The sequence below is a fragment of the Myotis myotis genome, unplaced genomic scaffold (genome assembly GCF_014108235.1).
Source record: "Myotis myotis isolate mMyoMyo1 unplaced genomic scaffold, mMyoMyo1.p scaffold_m19_p_29, whole genome shotgun sequence".
Taxonomy (NCBI): Eukaryota; Metazoa; Chordata; class Mammalia; order Chiroptera; family Vespertilionidae; genus Myotis; species Myotis myotis.
In genome coordinates, this window is record NW_023416334.1 from 1,280,076 (window position 1) to 1,293,076 (window position 13,001).

General features: G+C 52.7%; 1 protein-coding gene across 5 annotated transcripts in view; it reads left to right on the forward strand.

Annotated features, from left to right (window-relative positions):
- Window positions 1–13,001, forward strand: part of DRC3 (dynein regulatory complex subunit 3) — a 58,526-nt gene that overhangs the window by 2,723 nt on the left and 42,802 nt on the right. For 4 of the 5 annotated variants that reach the window (XR_004965622.1, XR_004965621.1, XR_004965620.1 and 1 more), the window contains 2 exons: window positions 1,944–2,108; window positions 2,922–3,116. Coding sequence is in view for 1 of the 5 variants with exons in the window: in XM_036296307.1 (XP_036152200.1) it covers window positions 1,949–2,108; window positions 5,534–5,650; window positions 9,577–9,743 (444 nt within the window). In the remaining 4 variants the exon portion in view is untranslated. Of the gene's footprint in view, window positions 1–1,943; window positions 2,109–2,921; window positions 3,117–5,533; window positions 5,651–9,576; window positions 9,744–13,001 lie in introns of those variants that run through there. The other variant, XM_036296307.1, reaches the window with a different exon arrangement.

A 13,001-nucleotide genomic window follows, 5' to 3' on the forward strand; every position in this document is an offset into this window, starting at 1 on the left:
AGTTTTGAAATCAGAATTAAGAATAATTTCCTCAAGTACAGCACCTTTTTTTGAAAAAGTACAAACACCTTACAGGTAATATCTGCCAAATACAGCACATTAAAATGTCCCCAAAGGCAACTGGGTGTCAAGTTATGGGAAATTTTAGAAAAATTTGTTTCAGAAGAGTAGGGATATAGAGAAAGGCAGAGGGCGGGAAACATCTTTTGTGGGCAGGAGATGTAGCCAGTGTTGACAAATGGGAGGAGCGGGAAGATGGAAGGTGCAGGTAGAGACTAGGCATGGGGGAGGGTCGGAGGGATGGGGTTGGGGTCAGGTGAGGCTGTGCCTTCTCTGGGTGGAGAAGGAAAGGCCGCATGAGAGCTAAAAGCATGGGACATCTGATCATGCAAAATCCAGAAATGGAAGATGCATATTTACGTAAGCTGCCTTCAATGGATGGTGGGGAAGGAGCGGGGAGGGCAGATGGGCAGTGGCAGTCTAAGGCCAAGTGGCAGGGTTGCCAGGCCCATCGGGTTTGTGGTGCACACCATCGCCACCAGCACTCTCTCCGAACAGATCCCAGTGGATAAAGGGCAGAGGACAGGGGCTTCCGGTGTAGAGGGCTAGCAGAGCAGGGAGGATGGGAGGTTCAGGGAGGCCCTGATGTTGGGGACACGTGCAGACAAAGATAGCAAGTGAAGTCAGCAGCGAGGTGAGAAGCAGGGTGGGAAGTAGGAGGGAGAACTGAGTTTGCAGAGGTTCAGGAGGCGGGATCTGGGGATCTCCAGTAGACTGGCGGAGAGTGTGTCTTCCTGCGGGCACAGTCTTCGGGATGTTCTCACTCAGAGGGCTGGTGATGAGAGGAGGTCGGATGCGCTGGCTTCCCAGGGCTGTGGCTCTGCCCAGCCAGGAATGGCAGCTCGGTCATCCTCACAGTGTGGCTGACCGAGTCCCCAGCTCCCCACTTTGCCTGCGGTATCTCAACCCAATTCCTTTGGACCATTAACAACAGAACCTCCTGGGTTAGTTTAAGTGAAGGAGGATTTGATGCCAGAAGTAGGAAACTCTCACAGGGCCTGAAATCAAGGACATTAGGGGCTGGAAAGCCAGCAAGAAGAAGCCTCTGTCTGTGCCAGTCTGTCTGTCCTTCTGTCTATTTTCCCCTGGATCCCCCAGATTTCCATCTCTGCTTCTCTCTGTTCATCTGCCCCACTTTCTCCCCAGCTCAAGCAACCAGCTCTGGTGGGCACTCTTATCCTGAGGCCCATGCTCACGTTTCTCAGGGGAACATGAATGGCCAGCTTGGTGGGCACTCTTATCCTGAAGCCCATGCTCACGTTTCTCAGGGGAACATGAATGGCCAGCTTGGTGGGCACTCTTATCCTGAGGCCCATGCTCACATTTCTCAGGGGAACATGAATGGCCAGCTTGGTGGGCACCCTCCTACACACTGGGCCGCATGGGGGGGAGCAGGGGGAGGCGACACAGACATGGCTGTCTGGCTGGCTGAGGCGCTCAGAGGAGGCAGCCGCGGGCTAGCGTGCCTGGCTGGGGCTGCTGAGGATAATGTTCAGTGGTTGGCACCAAGAAACCTGAACAAGGGTGGGCACAGAAGCCCAAGGCCCAAGGTGACCACGGCCATCGGGAAGCTGAACTCCAGAGGGTAAGAGACCAGTGTGGCACCATCCACTTGTCCGGGGTAGGGTCACAGCGGTGGTTGTGGGGCCAAGGAAGGGCACCAGGCAGGATGGGCATACGTGGTTGCCCTGGGAAGCCCTGGAGCAGCCTTAGTGCAAATGTCCTAACTCCCCGGTGCAGGGGGCCAAGCAGTGGGAGGGGGCAGCGTCTGTGTGTCCTTACCCGCCACAGTGCTCCCCAGCACTTTCAAAGGACGCCTGCCAGCCCCTGTCCTCAGGCAGAGGGAGAAGTAGATTGTGGAACACAAATGCAATGTTTTTTAGGGAAGATGAACCGGCTGTGCAGCTCACTGGAGCCAAGAGTGATGAACGACGACATGCTTAAGCTGGCTGTCGGGGAGCAGGGCCCCCAGGAGGAGGCTGGGCAGCTTGCCAAGCAGGAGGGCATCCTCTTTAAGGACGTCGTCTCCCTACAGCTGGACTTCCAGAGTGCGTACCCTGGGCGGGCAGGGCACCAGGCAGGGCCCCCTGACTTTCTCCAATCCACATCCCAGCCCCAGAATTCCAGGCAAAGTCCGTATAAAAAGATAAAATTCTCCCATTCCAAATCTAAGTGAATCGCAGAGGCCTTAGTGTCCTCGGGCGGAGGAACCTGGGAGGGTGGTCCCAAGCAGTCAGCACAGCTGTGGGGAGCGGGGTGAGGAGGATGTACAGCTTTGGAGGAGGAGCAGAAGACAGGAGTGGCACAGGGCCATGGCAGGGAGCTGGGCAAGAGTGGCCGGGTAGCCTACTGGGAAGATGTGGCTGGGGACCAGGTAGAACCTCAGTGCCTCAGTGTCCCCATCTGTGAAATGGGATCATTGTAGTCTCTGGCCAAGGGCTGGTTGGGAGGACAAGGTAAGACAACGTGCACAGTTTGGGTTCATTAAAAAAGGCTAGTGAGAGCTGTGAGAGGAAGCAGGAGAGATGGGCATAGAGCCTGCAGCCGGGCATTGTGCATGTTAGAAAGAAGGCGAGCCCCCAAACCAAGGGTCCTGGTAGAACACAAGCGATACTTGGGAGCCAACAGCAAGGCAGTATCTTTACTCCTGCAGGAGGGCGTGCAGCCTACACAGGGTTTTATCCCTGACACACACCATCTGTCCCTCACTCTTGATTGGTCAGAGTTTAGGCTCACATTCTTGTGCTAATTTAAAGGAAAAAAGGAGGGGTTGACCTTTTTAGTTTCAAAATGGCAGTTGCCTAAACTCCCTTCTTTGACAGAAAAGATTACTTGATTATTCTCACAATTCTCACCTGCAGGCGGGCCACAGCGGAGGGACTGGTCAGATTCATAGTCCTGCTCTATCCTGGGTTCCCAGCCGACCTGCGGAGCCATCTGCTCAACAAGAAGCTATTCTTTTTTCTTTTCTCTTCTTTCTTTTGACTGGTTTTGGTGGGGGGTTTCTTCTTTTTTTAAAAAAATTAAATTGACTGAAGTAGCATTGGTTAATAACACTATAAATTTCAAGTGTACAACTTTATCATCAGCATTTGTACACTCTAGCATGTGCGCCCGGCCCGCAGTCTCTGCTCCTTCTGTCACCATATATTTGATTTCCTTTGCCCTCTTTGTCTTCCCTGAGGCCCTGCCTCAGCTGGTCTGGGCCAGACCCTGGGGGCCCAGCAGTGGGCAAGGCCCTGACCCCAGCCCACAGAGCGCGCAGGCCTCCAGGGTGACCCCAGTTCTGCAGGGCTGGCCACCCAGAGCAGTGAGGCCCTGGTCTGGGTAATGAAAGGCTAAGGGGTTGCAGAATGGCTGTCACCAGAGGGAGCTTTTGCACTGCCCCCTGCCTGATGCTTCCCCTCCCAGCCAGGGTTCCTTCCGCCAGAATTTACCAAGTGCCTGTTATATGCCAGGCACTTGTCTAGGTGCTAGGCATTCAACTGTGAACAAAAAAGTCAAAAAAAAAAAAAAAAAAGAAGCAGCAGCCTGTCCTCATGGAGCTTGGCATTCAAGTGAGGGACACACACAGAATAAAACGGAGGGGAGAACAGTGTCCGCTGAAGGCAGCTTGTGCTGTGGAGAGAAATCAGTCAGGAGAGGAGGAAGGGGACCTGGTGGACGCAGTGTTTTATCGGTTGGTGAGAGGCCTCACCCAGAAGGTGACAGTTGAGCAAAGACTGGAAGGCGGGAAGGGAAGGGGCCACGCTGAGATGCAGGAAAGTGCTGACTGCAGCGGAAGCAGCCGGCACAGAAGCCCGGGGCGCAGACCTGGGTGGAGATAGGCAGAGAGTGGCGGTCAGCAAGCACGGCCTGGGGCTGGAGAGGGAGTGTGGTTTGTATAGTGAGGGAGCGGGGAGCCTCGGAGGGTCCTGAGCAGAGGAGGGACAGGGATTTAGGCTTACACAGGGTCCCACGGCTGCAGGAGGATAGACGGCGGGGCCTGCGGAGCAGGGAGTCTAGGGGCACTGCTGATGGGCCGAGACCGAGGTGGTGGCAGTGAGGAGGGCTCTGTGTCCACGTTGAAGATAATGGGCGTTTGAGGTGGTCCTGTCCTGCTAGCGGCTCGTTCAGAGCTAACTGCCAAATAGATCCTGATTTTGTTGTGTTGTTTGGCTTTTCCACACGAACTGCTGATGTGTGGGGAAAGCCAGCGTGCAGAGGTGCCCGGCGAGCACCCAGGAGTGTGCGAGCCACCCTGAGGAGTGGTGTCTGCAGGTCAGCTGCACCCAAGGCTCAGGCTCAGAGAAGGTGCCTGGGAAACCCAGACCGGGATGGGAGGTGCTGGCGTCTGGGGCCCTGGGCCACCCCAGAAGCACAAGTAGGGATGGTGGCCGAATCTGGTCAGAGAGCTAAAGAACAGACCCCAGTGCTACCTGGCCCTGGGGCCCAGGACAGGCAGGACTCTGGGTCAGAGAGACGCTGGCCCCTCCCCCCGCATCCCCCCAGACATGGCTGGAAGAGGACAGTGGGGAGGGTGCTGTGTCTCTCCCAGGACCTCAGTGAATATCGTCCCCCTGAGTGAAAACTGAAACTGCTGCCCCAAATGTGTGCTTATTAAGGGCACCTTCTCCCCGCTTCATCTTACAGTGAGCATATTCTAAGTTTCAGCAGTTATTACAAAAGCAAATATAGAGCAAAGGGGCATGTAAGCAGTAGAGTTATTTGTAGCTTCTAGAATGAACTGGGGACACAGTGTCAGCCCTCTAGAATTTTACATACACAGAATACACTTATTCAAACTTCAGGGTTTTCAGGACCCACTGGCTGCAGCCATAGAAGCCACAGTGCCTTGTGTGTGTCCGGCGAGACAGCGAGTTGGCCTGTGACTGTAAAGGGGGCCTTCAGGGACCACAGGGTGGGCGCTTCTATGACTCATGGAGCCTGCCTGTCACTGTATGACAACACCCCCATATATGGTATTTGGGGTCCCCCTATCTTTCTGCCCATCATGTTCCTAGAGGTATTTCTTTGGGCATATACACAAGTGTGTCTTTGCAGACAGATTCCAAGTAGAGAAACTGCACGGTCAAAGGGCACAGACATTAAATATTTCAGTAAATGTGGCCAAATTGCCCTCCAAAATGTCTGAACCAGTCGACTGGCCCACCCACGGTGCACAAGGAGGCATCCACCCTGCAGCCTGGATTCCGTCTGTCACGCGGCAGAGGGAAGGCTGGCGGACCCCGGCCTGTGCCTCGTGCCCCAAGTTTCTGGTGTCCTGGGCAGCCCTCAGCCTGGCCCTGGAGGCCGCACGAGTCCTGTGTCCTGAGCTCCTGGTGCTCAGCCCAGTCAGGGCGCCCACAGACTGCAGGCAGGAGTGGGGCTGGGGCCTGCGTGTGCGTAGCATCAGCTCAGTCCCCCAGGACACTGCTCTAGACTCTAACCTTAAGCCGAGGCTGGAGCCAGCGGTCTCCGCGGCCTGTTTCAGACATCCTCCGCATTGACAACCTCTGGCAGTTTGAGAACTTGAGAAAGCTGCAGCTGGACAATAACATCATCGAGAGGATCGAGGGCCTGGAGAACCTCACACAGCTGGTCTGGCTCGGTAAGGCCCCTTCGTGTGTGTGACCGCCCGAGTTCAAGGCGACCCCGCCAAGATCACCCTCGCCACGGTGTTTGTCTCCCTGGCAGTACCCTGCAAGCCCACAGGCAGCAGAAGCTCTGTCTGCAGGGAGCAAGAACGCTGTTCTTTTTATTGTTATGGTTCTTTTTTTGTTAATCTTCACCCAAGGATATTTTTCCATTTGATTTTCAGAGAGCATGTAAAGGAGGGAGGGCAGGGGAGAGAGATAGAGAAACATGGAAACATCCACGTGAGAGAGACACATCGATTGGTTGCCCAAACCTGCAACTCAGGTACGTGCCCTTGACTAGGAATCCGGAAGCGAACCCACAGCCCTTCCCAGCATGAGCCAGTGCTCCAACCAGCAAGCCACACTGTACAGGGCTGAAGCTGTTCTTTTTAAAAGCCCGGGCACATCCAGAAATGTGCTTGGATGCGCCAGGACAGTGTATTCCGTCCCCAGCTGCCAGCCTCCGGTTTGGGAGTGGGTGGTCGAAGGAGTAGCCCTGGGTTCCTTGTGGTCACTGCACGCGGCTGACAGCTAACTGTGGGTCCCACCACTCATGGGGGCTCCGATCAGACCCAAAAGAATCATCACAGTTGCTAGTTGCACCGAGCACTTACTACCTGCTAAGCATGAGCCTCCATGTGAGCTATTTTAATGCACACAGCAGCCCATTGTAGAGATGAGCAAACTGAGGCCACAGCGAGTGGTGGGGGCTTCTGGCCCAGCACTGACTCGAGAGCTCTGGCCCTCACTGCTAAGACCGCAGGGTCCTGATGACCCGTGTCTGTCTGCTGAGCGAGGAGGCAGCCTCCCCACTGCTGAGGGGCAGGCGGGCGCCTGGAGGGAGAGGAGCTGGCTGGGGAGCCCTGTATAACTGCTTTGTTTCACTCTTACAGCAAAAGACCCGTTACAATCCCAATCCATAGATGAGGAGGGGCTCTGAGCGGCCCAGGCACTTGCCCAAAGCTCCACGACCAGAGCTGCTGGGGTGCAAACCCAGGCCTGTCTGACCCGAAGCCGGGTTCCTTCACCCTGTCAGGCTGTGTCCCCGTAGCAGGAGCCCGGCACAGGGGGAGCCTCCAGGTGTGCCCAGCAGCTTGGCTGAGTGTGCTGCCAGCTGCCAGCCCTCGCAGCCCCACAGCCGCTTAGGCTGCAGTTTCGCAGACGCAGCGGCTGAGGCGGAGAGGCTCGATGGCGTCGCACCCGGCAGGCAGCTGAGGCGACCCAGCCCGGGCTCCTCCGGCACTCTGGCACTCATTCCTGCTCAGTGGCCCAGCTGCCTCGCCACAAGTCATCTGCCTCTCTACAGGGGCGGGGAACGTCCGGCCCTTAGGCCATGAAAGGCCTGAGAGATCATCCCTGCCAAGGCATTAGGGGTGAGTTAATTAAATGTCTGACCAAATACAGCAGGCTACTTTTTAAGCTGCTAATTATGTCTGGCCCGCGAATGATGTCATAGATACCCAAAGGGCCCCGGGTGGAAGAAAGGTCCCCACCCCTGCCCTAGGAAATGAGGGAGGAGAAGAGGGCGCTGGGTCAACCAGGCCCTGAGCCATGCCCCCTCTGGAAGGCCTGCCAGGCACCAGCTGTCTGAATGCTGGGCTTTTAGGCAGAGCTACCAGCCCAGCCGTCCCTCAGATATAAAACAAGTGCCACAGGTTCCCTGGAGGCACTCCTGTGATGCCCAGGACTCCATGGCACAGGGTGAGAAAGCAGAAGGGGAAATTTCTGGCAAAAGGTCAGCATGCACCCCTCAGAGAGTCAACCAGCCTTTGCCCAGCCACGGCACTAGTAGTCCAGGGACCCAACCGCAGGCAGGAAGAGCTGGTCCCTGGGCTGGTTCAGCAAGCCCCCACCGACGTGTACCCACCGCTGGCCCCCCGCAGTCAGCTCCGGGTGAGCGGGTGCCGAGCGGCCGGAGCAGGCTCTGGAGAGCTGATTTGCATATCTCACCACGTTTGCATTCAGGATGTCTTGTTGATGCCTGACATTGGCCATGGTGGCAGTGCTATTCCACAGCTACCGGCAGCACAACAGGTCAGAGCGCCCTTCGCTGGCCCCATGTGGAACATCTCCCTGCAGCACTGGTTCTGGGGGGTGGCCAGGCCTCTGGAGAGCAGACCTGGCTGCCCGCTGGAAAGGGAAGTGGGCAGGCGTGGCATTTAGCAGGCCCCAGTTTGTATCCCAGCTCAGCCAAGTGCTAACCAATTTTGCAGCAGCTGCTCCAGCCCTCTGACCCTCGGCTTCTCTGGGTGCTCTGTGCCCTCAGGCATATTACCACCAGGCGCTTTGAGTCTGGGTTTCCTTGTCCAAAAAATCAGGTGGTGACACCTCTGCTATGAGGATTCAATGAGGTAATGCACTCAAGGGCCTAGCGTAGCTAAAGGGACACTCCGTTATCCTTGATCCCAGCCGTCAGCAGGCGAGCATCCCCGACATACCAACGAGACTAAATGAGGATGTGGATACACTTACTTTCCACAGCACCTTTTTAATGTGCCAGCTTGCAGCTACCACGACAGTATTCCCAAGCTCATGAAAAATTCCCAGGTTGGGCCCTAACTGGTTTGGCTCAGTGGATAGAGCGTCGGCCTGTGGACTGAAGGGTCCCAGGTTTGATTCCAGTCAAGGGCATGTACCTTGGTTGCGGGCACATCCCCAGTAGGGGGTGTGCAGGAGGCAGCTGATCGACGTTTCTAACTCTCTATCCCTCTCCCTTCCTCTCTGTAAAAAATCAATAAAATACATATTTTTTAAAAAATTCCAGGTTGGGCCTCTGGGCCATTGCTATTCTAGGACAGAGTTGCAGCCCAGCCCCAACTAAAAACTGTCCATTTTAGTTCCAAAGATGTGAAGTTTGGGCTAGAGAGGACCAGGACCCCTCAGCTGGGGTGCGTGGGCTTGGGGGGAAGCTTGAGTTGGCCGTGCTGTACCTAGAAGGCCTGACCTGCAGCCTGTCTGGGGGGAGCCCTCGCTACCCTCCGGCACCAGTACTTAGCTGTGTGGCTTTGGGCAAATCACCAAGCCTTTCTGAACTTAGCTTCCCAATTGAGCAAATGGGGAGATGTGGGGAGCCAGCACGGCCATGGCATACTCATGCCAGCTCAGCCTGGTTCAGTGACCCTGAGTGGGGGCGATGAAAGGCTTAGAAAAGACAGACAAGAGAATGACAGCTGGGTCTCGGTGGGACGCTGCTCCCTGATGAGGAGACAGCGCCAGCGCCCACAAGCTGTGTCTTTATTTTATAGCAGATGCCACAAGGCAAAGTAAGGGCGTGATCAAGATGTTTACAGCATTCTCATGGGTTTCAACCTCACTCCACTACATGCACCTGAACTACATCACTCAGGCACATGGGGCCATGTGTTCAGACCACAGGTTAAGCTTACAGCTAAAGCTGTTGGCTCTGCCCTCCAAGCTGGGACTTGCACGTGGCAATGAGAGGACTATGCCCTCTCCTCAGTCCAAGGCTTGAACCTGTCCAAACACTGTAGCCGTGCCCCACAGGGAGAGAAGTTCCAGACTGCCACTCAGAGCTGCTGTCTGGGGTGTACACACCAGCAGTTGGTAAATTGGTGACTGCTGAGCAGATGCCGGGCATCACTACCAAATGCCTGTAGGTGGGCAAAGGGGACACGGCACCTGGCTCCCCACTCCAGACCTGCCAGTCAGCATGTCCAGCTCAGAACAGCAGCAGAGCACGGACATGAGCGTTTGCCCACGTGTCCCGAGCCAGGAAGGTGAGGGCAGAACTGGAGAGGGCGAGGACAGTTCGACTCCATGCACGGCTCTGTCAGACAGCTTGGTGCTGGCTCAGAGAGCGTAGGTAGCCCAGACAGGTTTGGTTCAGGACGGTCCACTCCTAACTCGCCCCTCAGCCCTCTGGCCCTCTTCCTTCCAGACCTGTCCTTCAACAACATCGAGGCCATCGAGGGGCTGGACACACTGGTGAACCTGGAGGACCTGAGCTTGTTCAACAACCGTATCTCCAAGATCGACTCTCTGGATGCCCTGGTCAAGCTGCAGGTGCTGTCCCTGGGCAACAACCAGATCGGCAACATGATGAATGTGAGTGAGCTCAGGCCCAGGGCGGGGCGGGGCTGGGGCTGGGGTCTGTGCCAAAGGGAAACGCAGGGTCAGTCTTTTAGGTCTTCCCCTTTTCCTAGAGAAGCCAGAGACGCAGCTTATTTCACAAGAGATGCAGTAATGTTTAAACAACACGCTTCACCGTAAAAGGCCATCTGTGGGTGCCAGTTTGTGCCCTGCCTTGGTGGGGCCTCTTTCTTTCCCTGAGCCCCAGGCTCACTTAAAGAGCCGTTGCTGAGGCAAGGACCTGCTTGGAGGGACATTTGGCCTGTGCTCAGTGGATACAGAGACCCGCAAGGCACAGTCCCTCAGGGTGTCCACCCCGGGGGGCCAGGGGTGTGTACGCGTGAGGGGGCAGAGGTCATTGGTCATTTGGGGGAAGGTTGGCTGCCCCCCTGTCTATTCCCAAGATCCCAGAAGCTGGGGATGGGGCAGGGACAGGCCCACAGCTGGGAACTGCTTCTCCAGCCGCCAGTCAATCCTGGGAGCTGCCCAATGCCCTTTCCAGATTCCTCTTCTGCTTCCGTCAGCTAGATGGCCTGGGTCCAAACCCCAGCTGCATGCCCTAAGGCTTGAGCCTTCTATGCCTCAGTTTCCTCATCTATAAAATGGAGATAATGGCCATAACCCACCTGCCAGGAATTGAGTGAGGTGATGGACATGAGTCACCTCATTCAGTGTCAGGCTGGAGTGCGTTCTTTTTTTTTTCTTAACCATCACCCAAGGATATTTTTCCATTTATTTATGGAGAGAGTGGAAAAGAGGGTAAGACGGAGAGAAACATAGATGTGAAAGAAACACATCGATTGGTTGCCTCCTGCACGACCCCTGATCAGGGAGGAGCCTGCAACCAAGGTACATGCCCTTGACCAGAATTGTACCTGGGACCCTTCGGTCTACAAGTCGATGCTCTATCCACTGAGCCGAACTGGCTAGGACTGTTCCTTTTTATATATAAACTAGAGGCCCAGTGCATGAAATTCGTGCATGGGTAGGGTTCCTAGTGGCTGCCGGCCAGGGCCTCCCTTCCCCCATCTGCCAGGGGCGTGGTCGGCTGGGGAGAGGGGCCACAGGCGGTTGGCTGGCCGGCCCTCCCCTTGGTTGAACTCCCGGTCGAACTCCCGGTCAAGGGGACAATTTGTATATTAGGCTTTTATTATACAGGATATATTTTCATTGATTTCAGAGAGGAAGGGAGAAGGAGATAGAAGCATCAATGATAAGAGAGAATTATTGATCAGCTGCCTCCTGCACACCCCCCACTGGGGATCAAGCCCACAACCCAGGCATGTGCCCTGATTGGTAATTGAACCATGACCTCCTGGTTCATAGCTTGATGCTCAACCACTGAGCCACACCAGCCTGGCTGGAGTACATTCTTAACAAAGGGAGGACTGTTGCAGCTGAGATCCTCCCTGATAAATTCATTTGAACCTCTAGCCAGGCTCACCAAGAAACACAGAGAGAAGACCCAAATAAACAAAAGTCAGAAATGAAAGAGGTGAAGTAACAACCAACCCCACAGACATACAAAGGATTGTAAAAAAATACTGCAAACAACTCTATTCCAACAAATTGGACAACCTAGACGAAATGGACATATTCCTAGAAAAATACAAGCTTCCAAAACTCAATCAGGAAGAATAAAAAAAAAAACCTGAATAGGCCAATAACTACCGATGAAATTGAAGCAGTAATAAGAAATCTTCCAGCAAACAAAAGCCCTGGTCTGGCCGGCTTCACAGGGGAGTTTTACCAAATATTCAAAAAAGAATTAAAACCTATTCTCCTCAGACTATTCCAAAAAAAATTCAAGAGGAAGGCACACTTCCAAGCTCTTTCTATGAAGCCAGCATTACCCTGATCCCAAAACCGGATAAAGGCACTACAAAGAAAGAGAATTACAGGCCAATATCCTTGATGGACATAGATGATAAAATCCTCAACAAAATTCTAGCAAATCAGATCCAGCATATATTAGGAAGATCATACACCATGACCAAGTGGGATTTATTCCGGGGATGCAAGGTACAATATCCATAAATCAATAAACGTTATACATAATGTAAACAAATTGAGAGACAAAAATCACATAATCATATCAATTGATGCAGAAAAAGCATATGACAAAATCCAACACCCTTTCTTGATAAAAACACTCAACAAAGTGGGAATAGAGAGATCATACCTCAACATAATAAAAGACTTATATGACAAACCTACAGCCAACATCATACTCAATGGGCAAAAACTAAACTCATTTCCCCTAAGAACAGGAATAAGACAGGTTTGCCCACTTTCACCACTCCTGTTCAACATAGTACTGGAAGTGCTAGCCATAGCAATCAGACAAGAAGAAAATATAAAAGGTATCCAAATTGGAAAAAAAGAAATAAAACTGTCCTTATTCGCAGATGACATGATATTGTACATAGAAACCCTAAAAATACCATCAAAAAACTACTAGACTTACTAAATGAATTTGGCAATGTAGCAGGATACAAAATTAACACCCAGAAATCTATGGCTTTTTTATACACCAATAATGAAATCACAGAAAGAGAAACTAAAAAAAAAAAAAAAAAAAAAAAAAAAAATCCCATTTACCACTGCACCAAAAAATTAAGATACCAAGAAATAAACTTAAATAAGGAGGTAAAAGACATATACTCGGAAAACTATAGGCCATTGAGGGTGAAGGCAGGATTGGGGGGATGAGGGGACATTGGGGGGATAAGGACACATTTGTAATATCTTATTCAATAAAGGGGAAAAAATAAACAAATAAATAAATAAATAAATTTAAAAAAAGAAAAGAAAAAAGAGATAGAGCAGTGGTTCTCAAACTTCCTAATGCCACGACCCTTTAATACAGCTCCTCATGTTGTGGTGACCCCCAATTTCATTGTTACAAATTGAACATAATTAAAGCATAGTGATTAATCACAAAAACAATCTGTAATTATACATGTGTTTTCTGATGGTCTTAGGCGACCCCTGTAAAAGGGTCGTTTGGCCCCCCAAAGGGGTCGCGACCCACAGGTTGAGAACCGCTGAGATAGAGGAAGACATAAACAAATGGAAGAATATACTATGTTCATGGATTGGTAGAACCAACATCATTAAAATGTCCATACTACCCAAAGCAATCTATAGATTCAATGCAATCCCCATTAAAATACCAATGGCATATTTCACAGATCTAGAATAAACTCTCCAAAAATTCATATGAAATTTTAA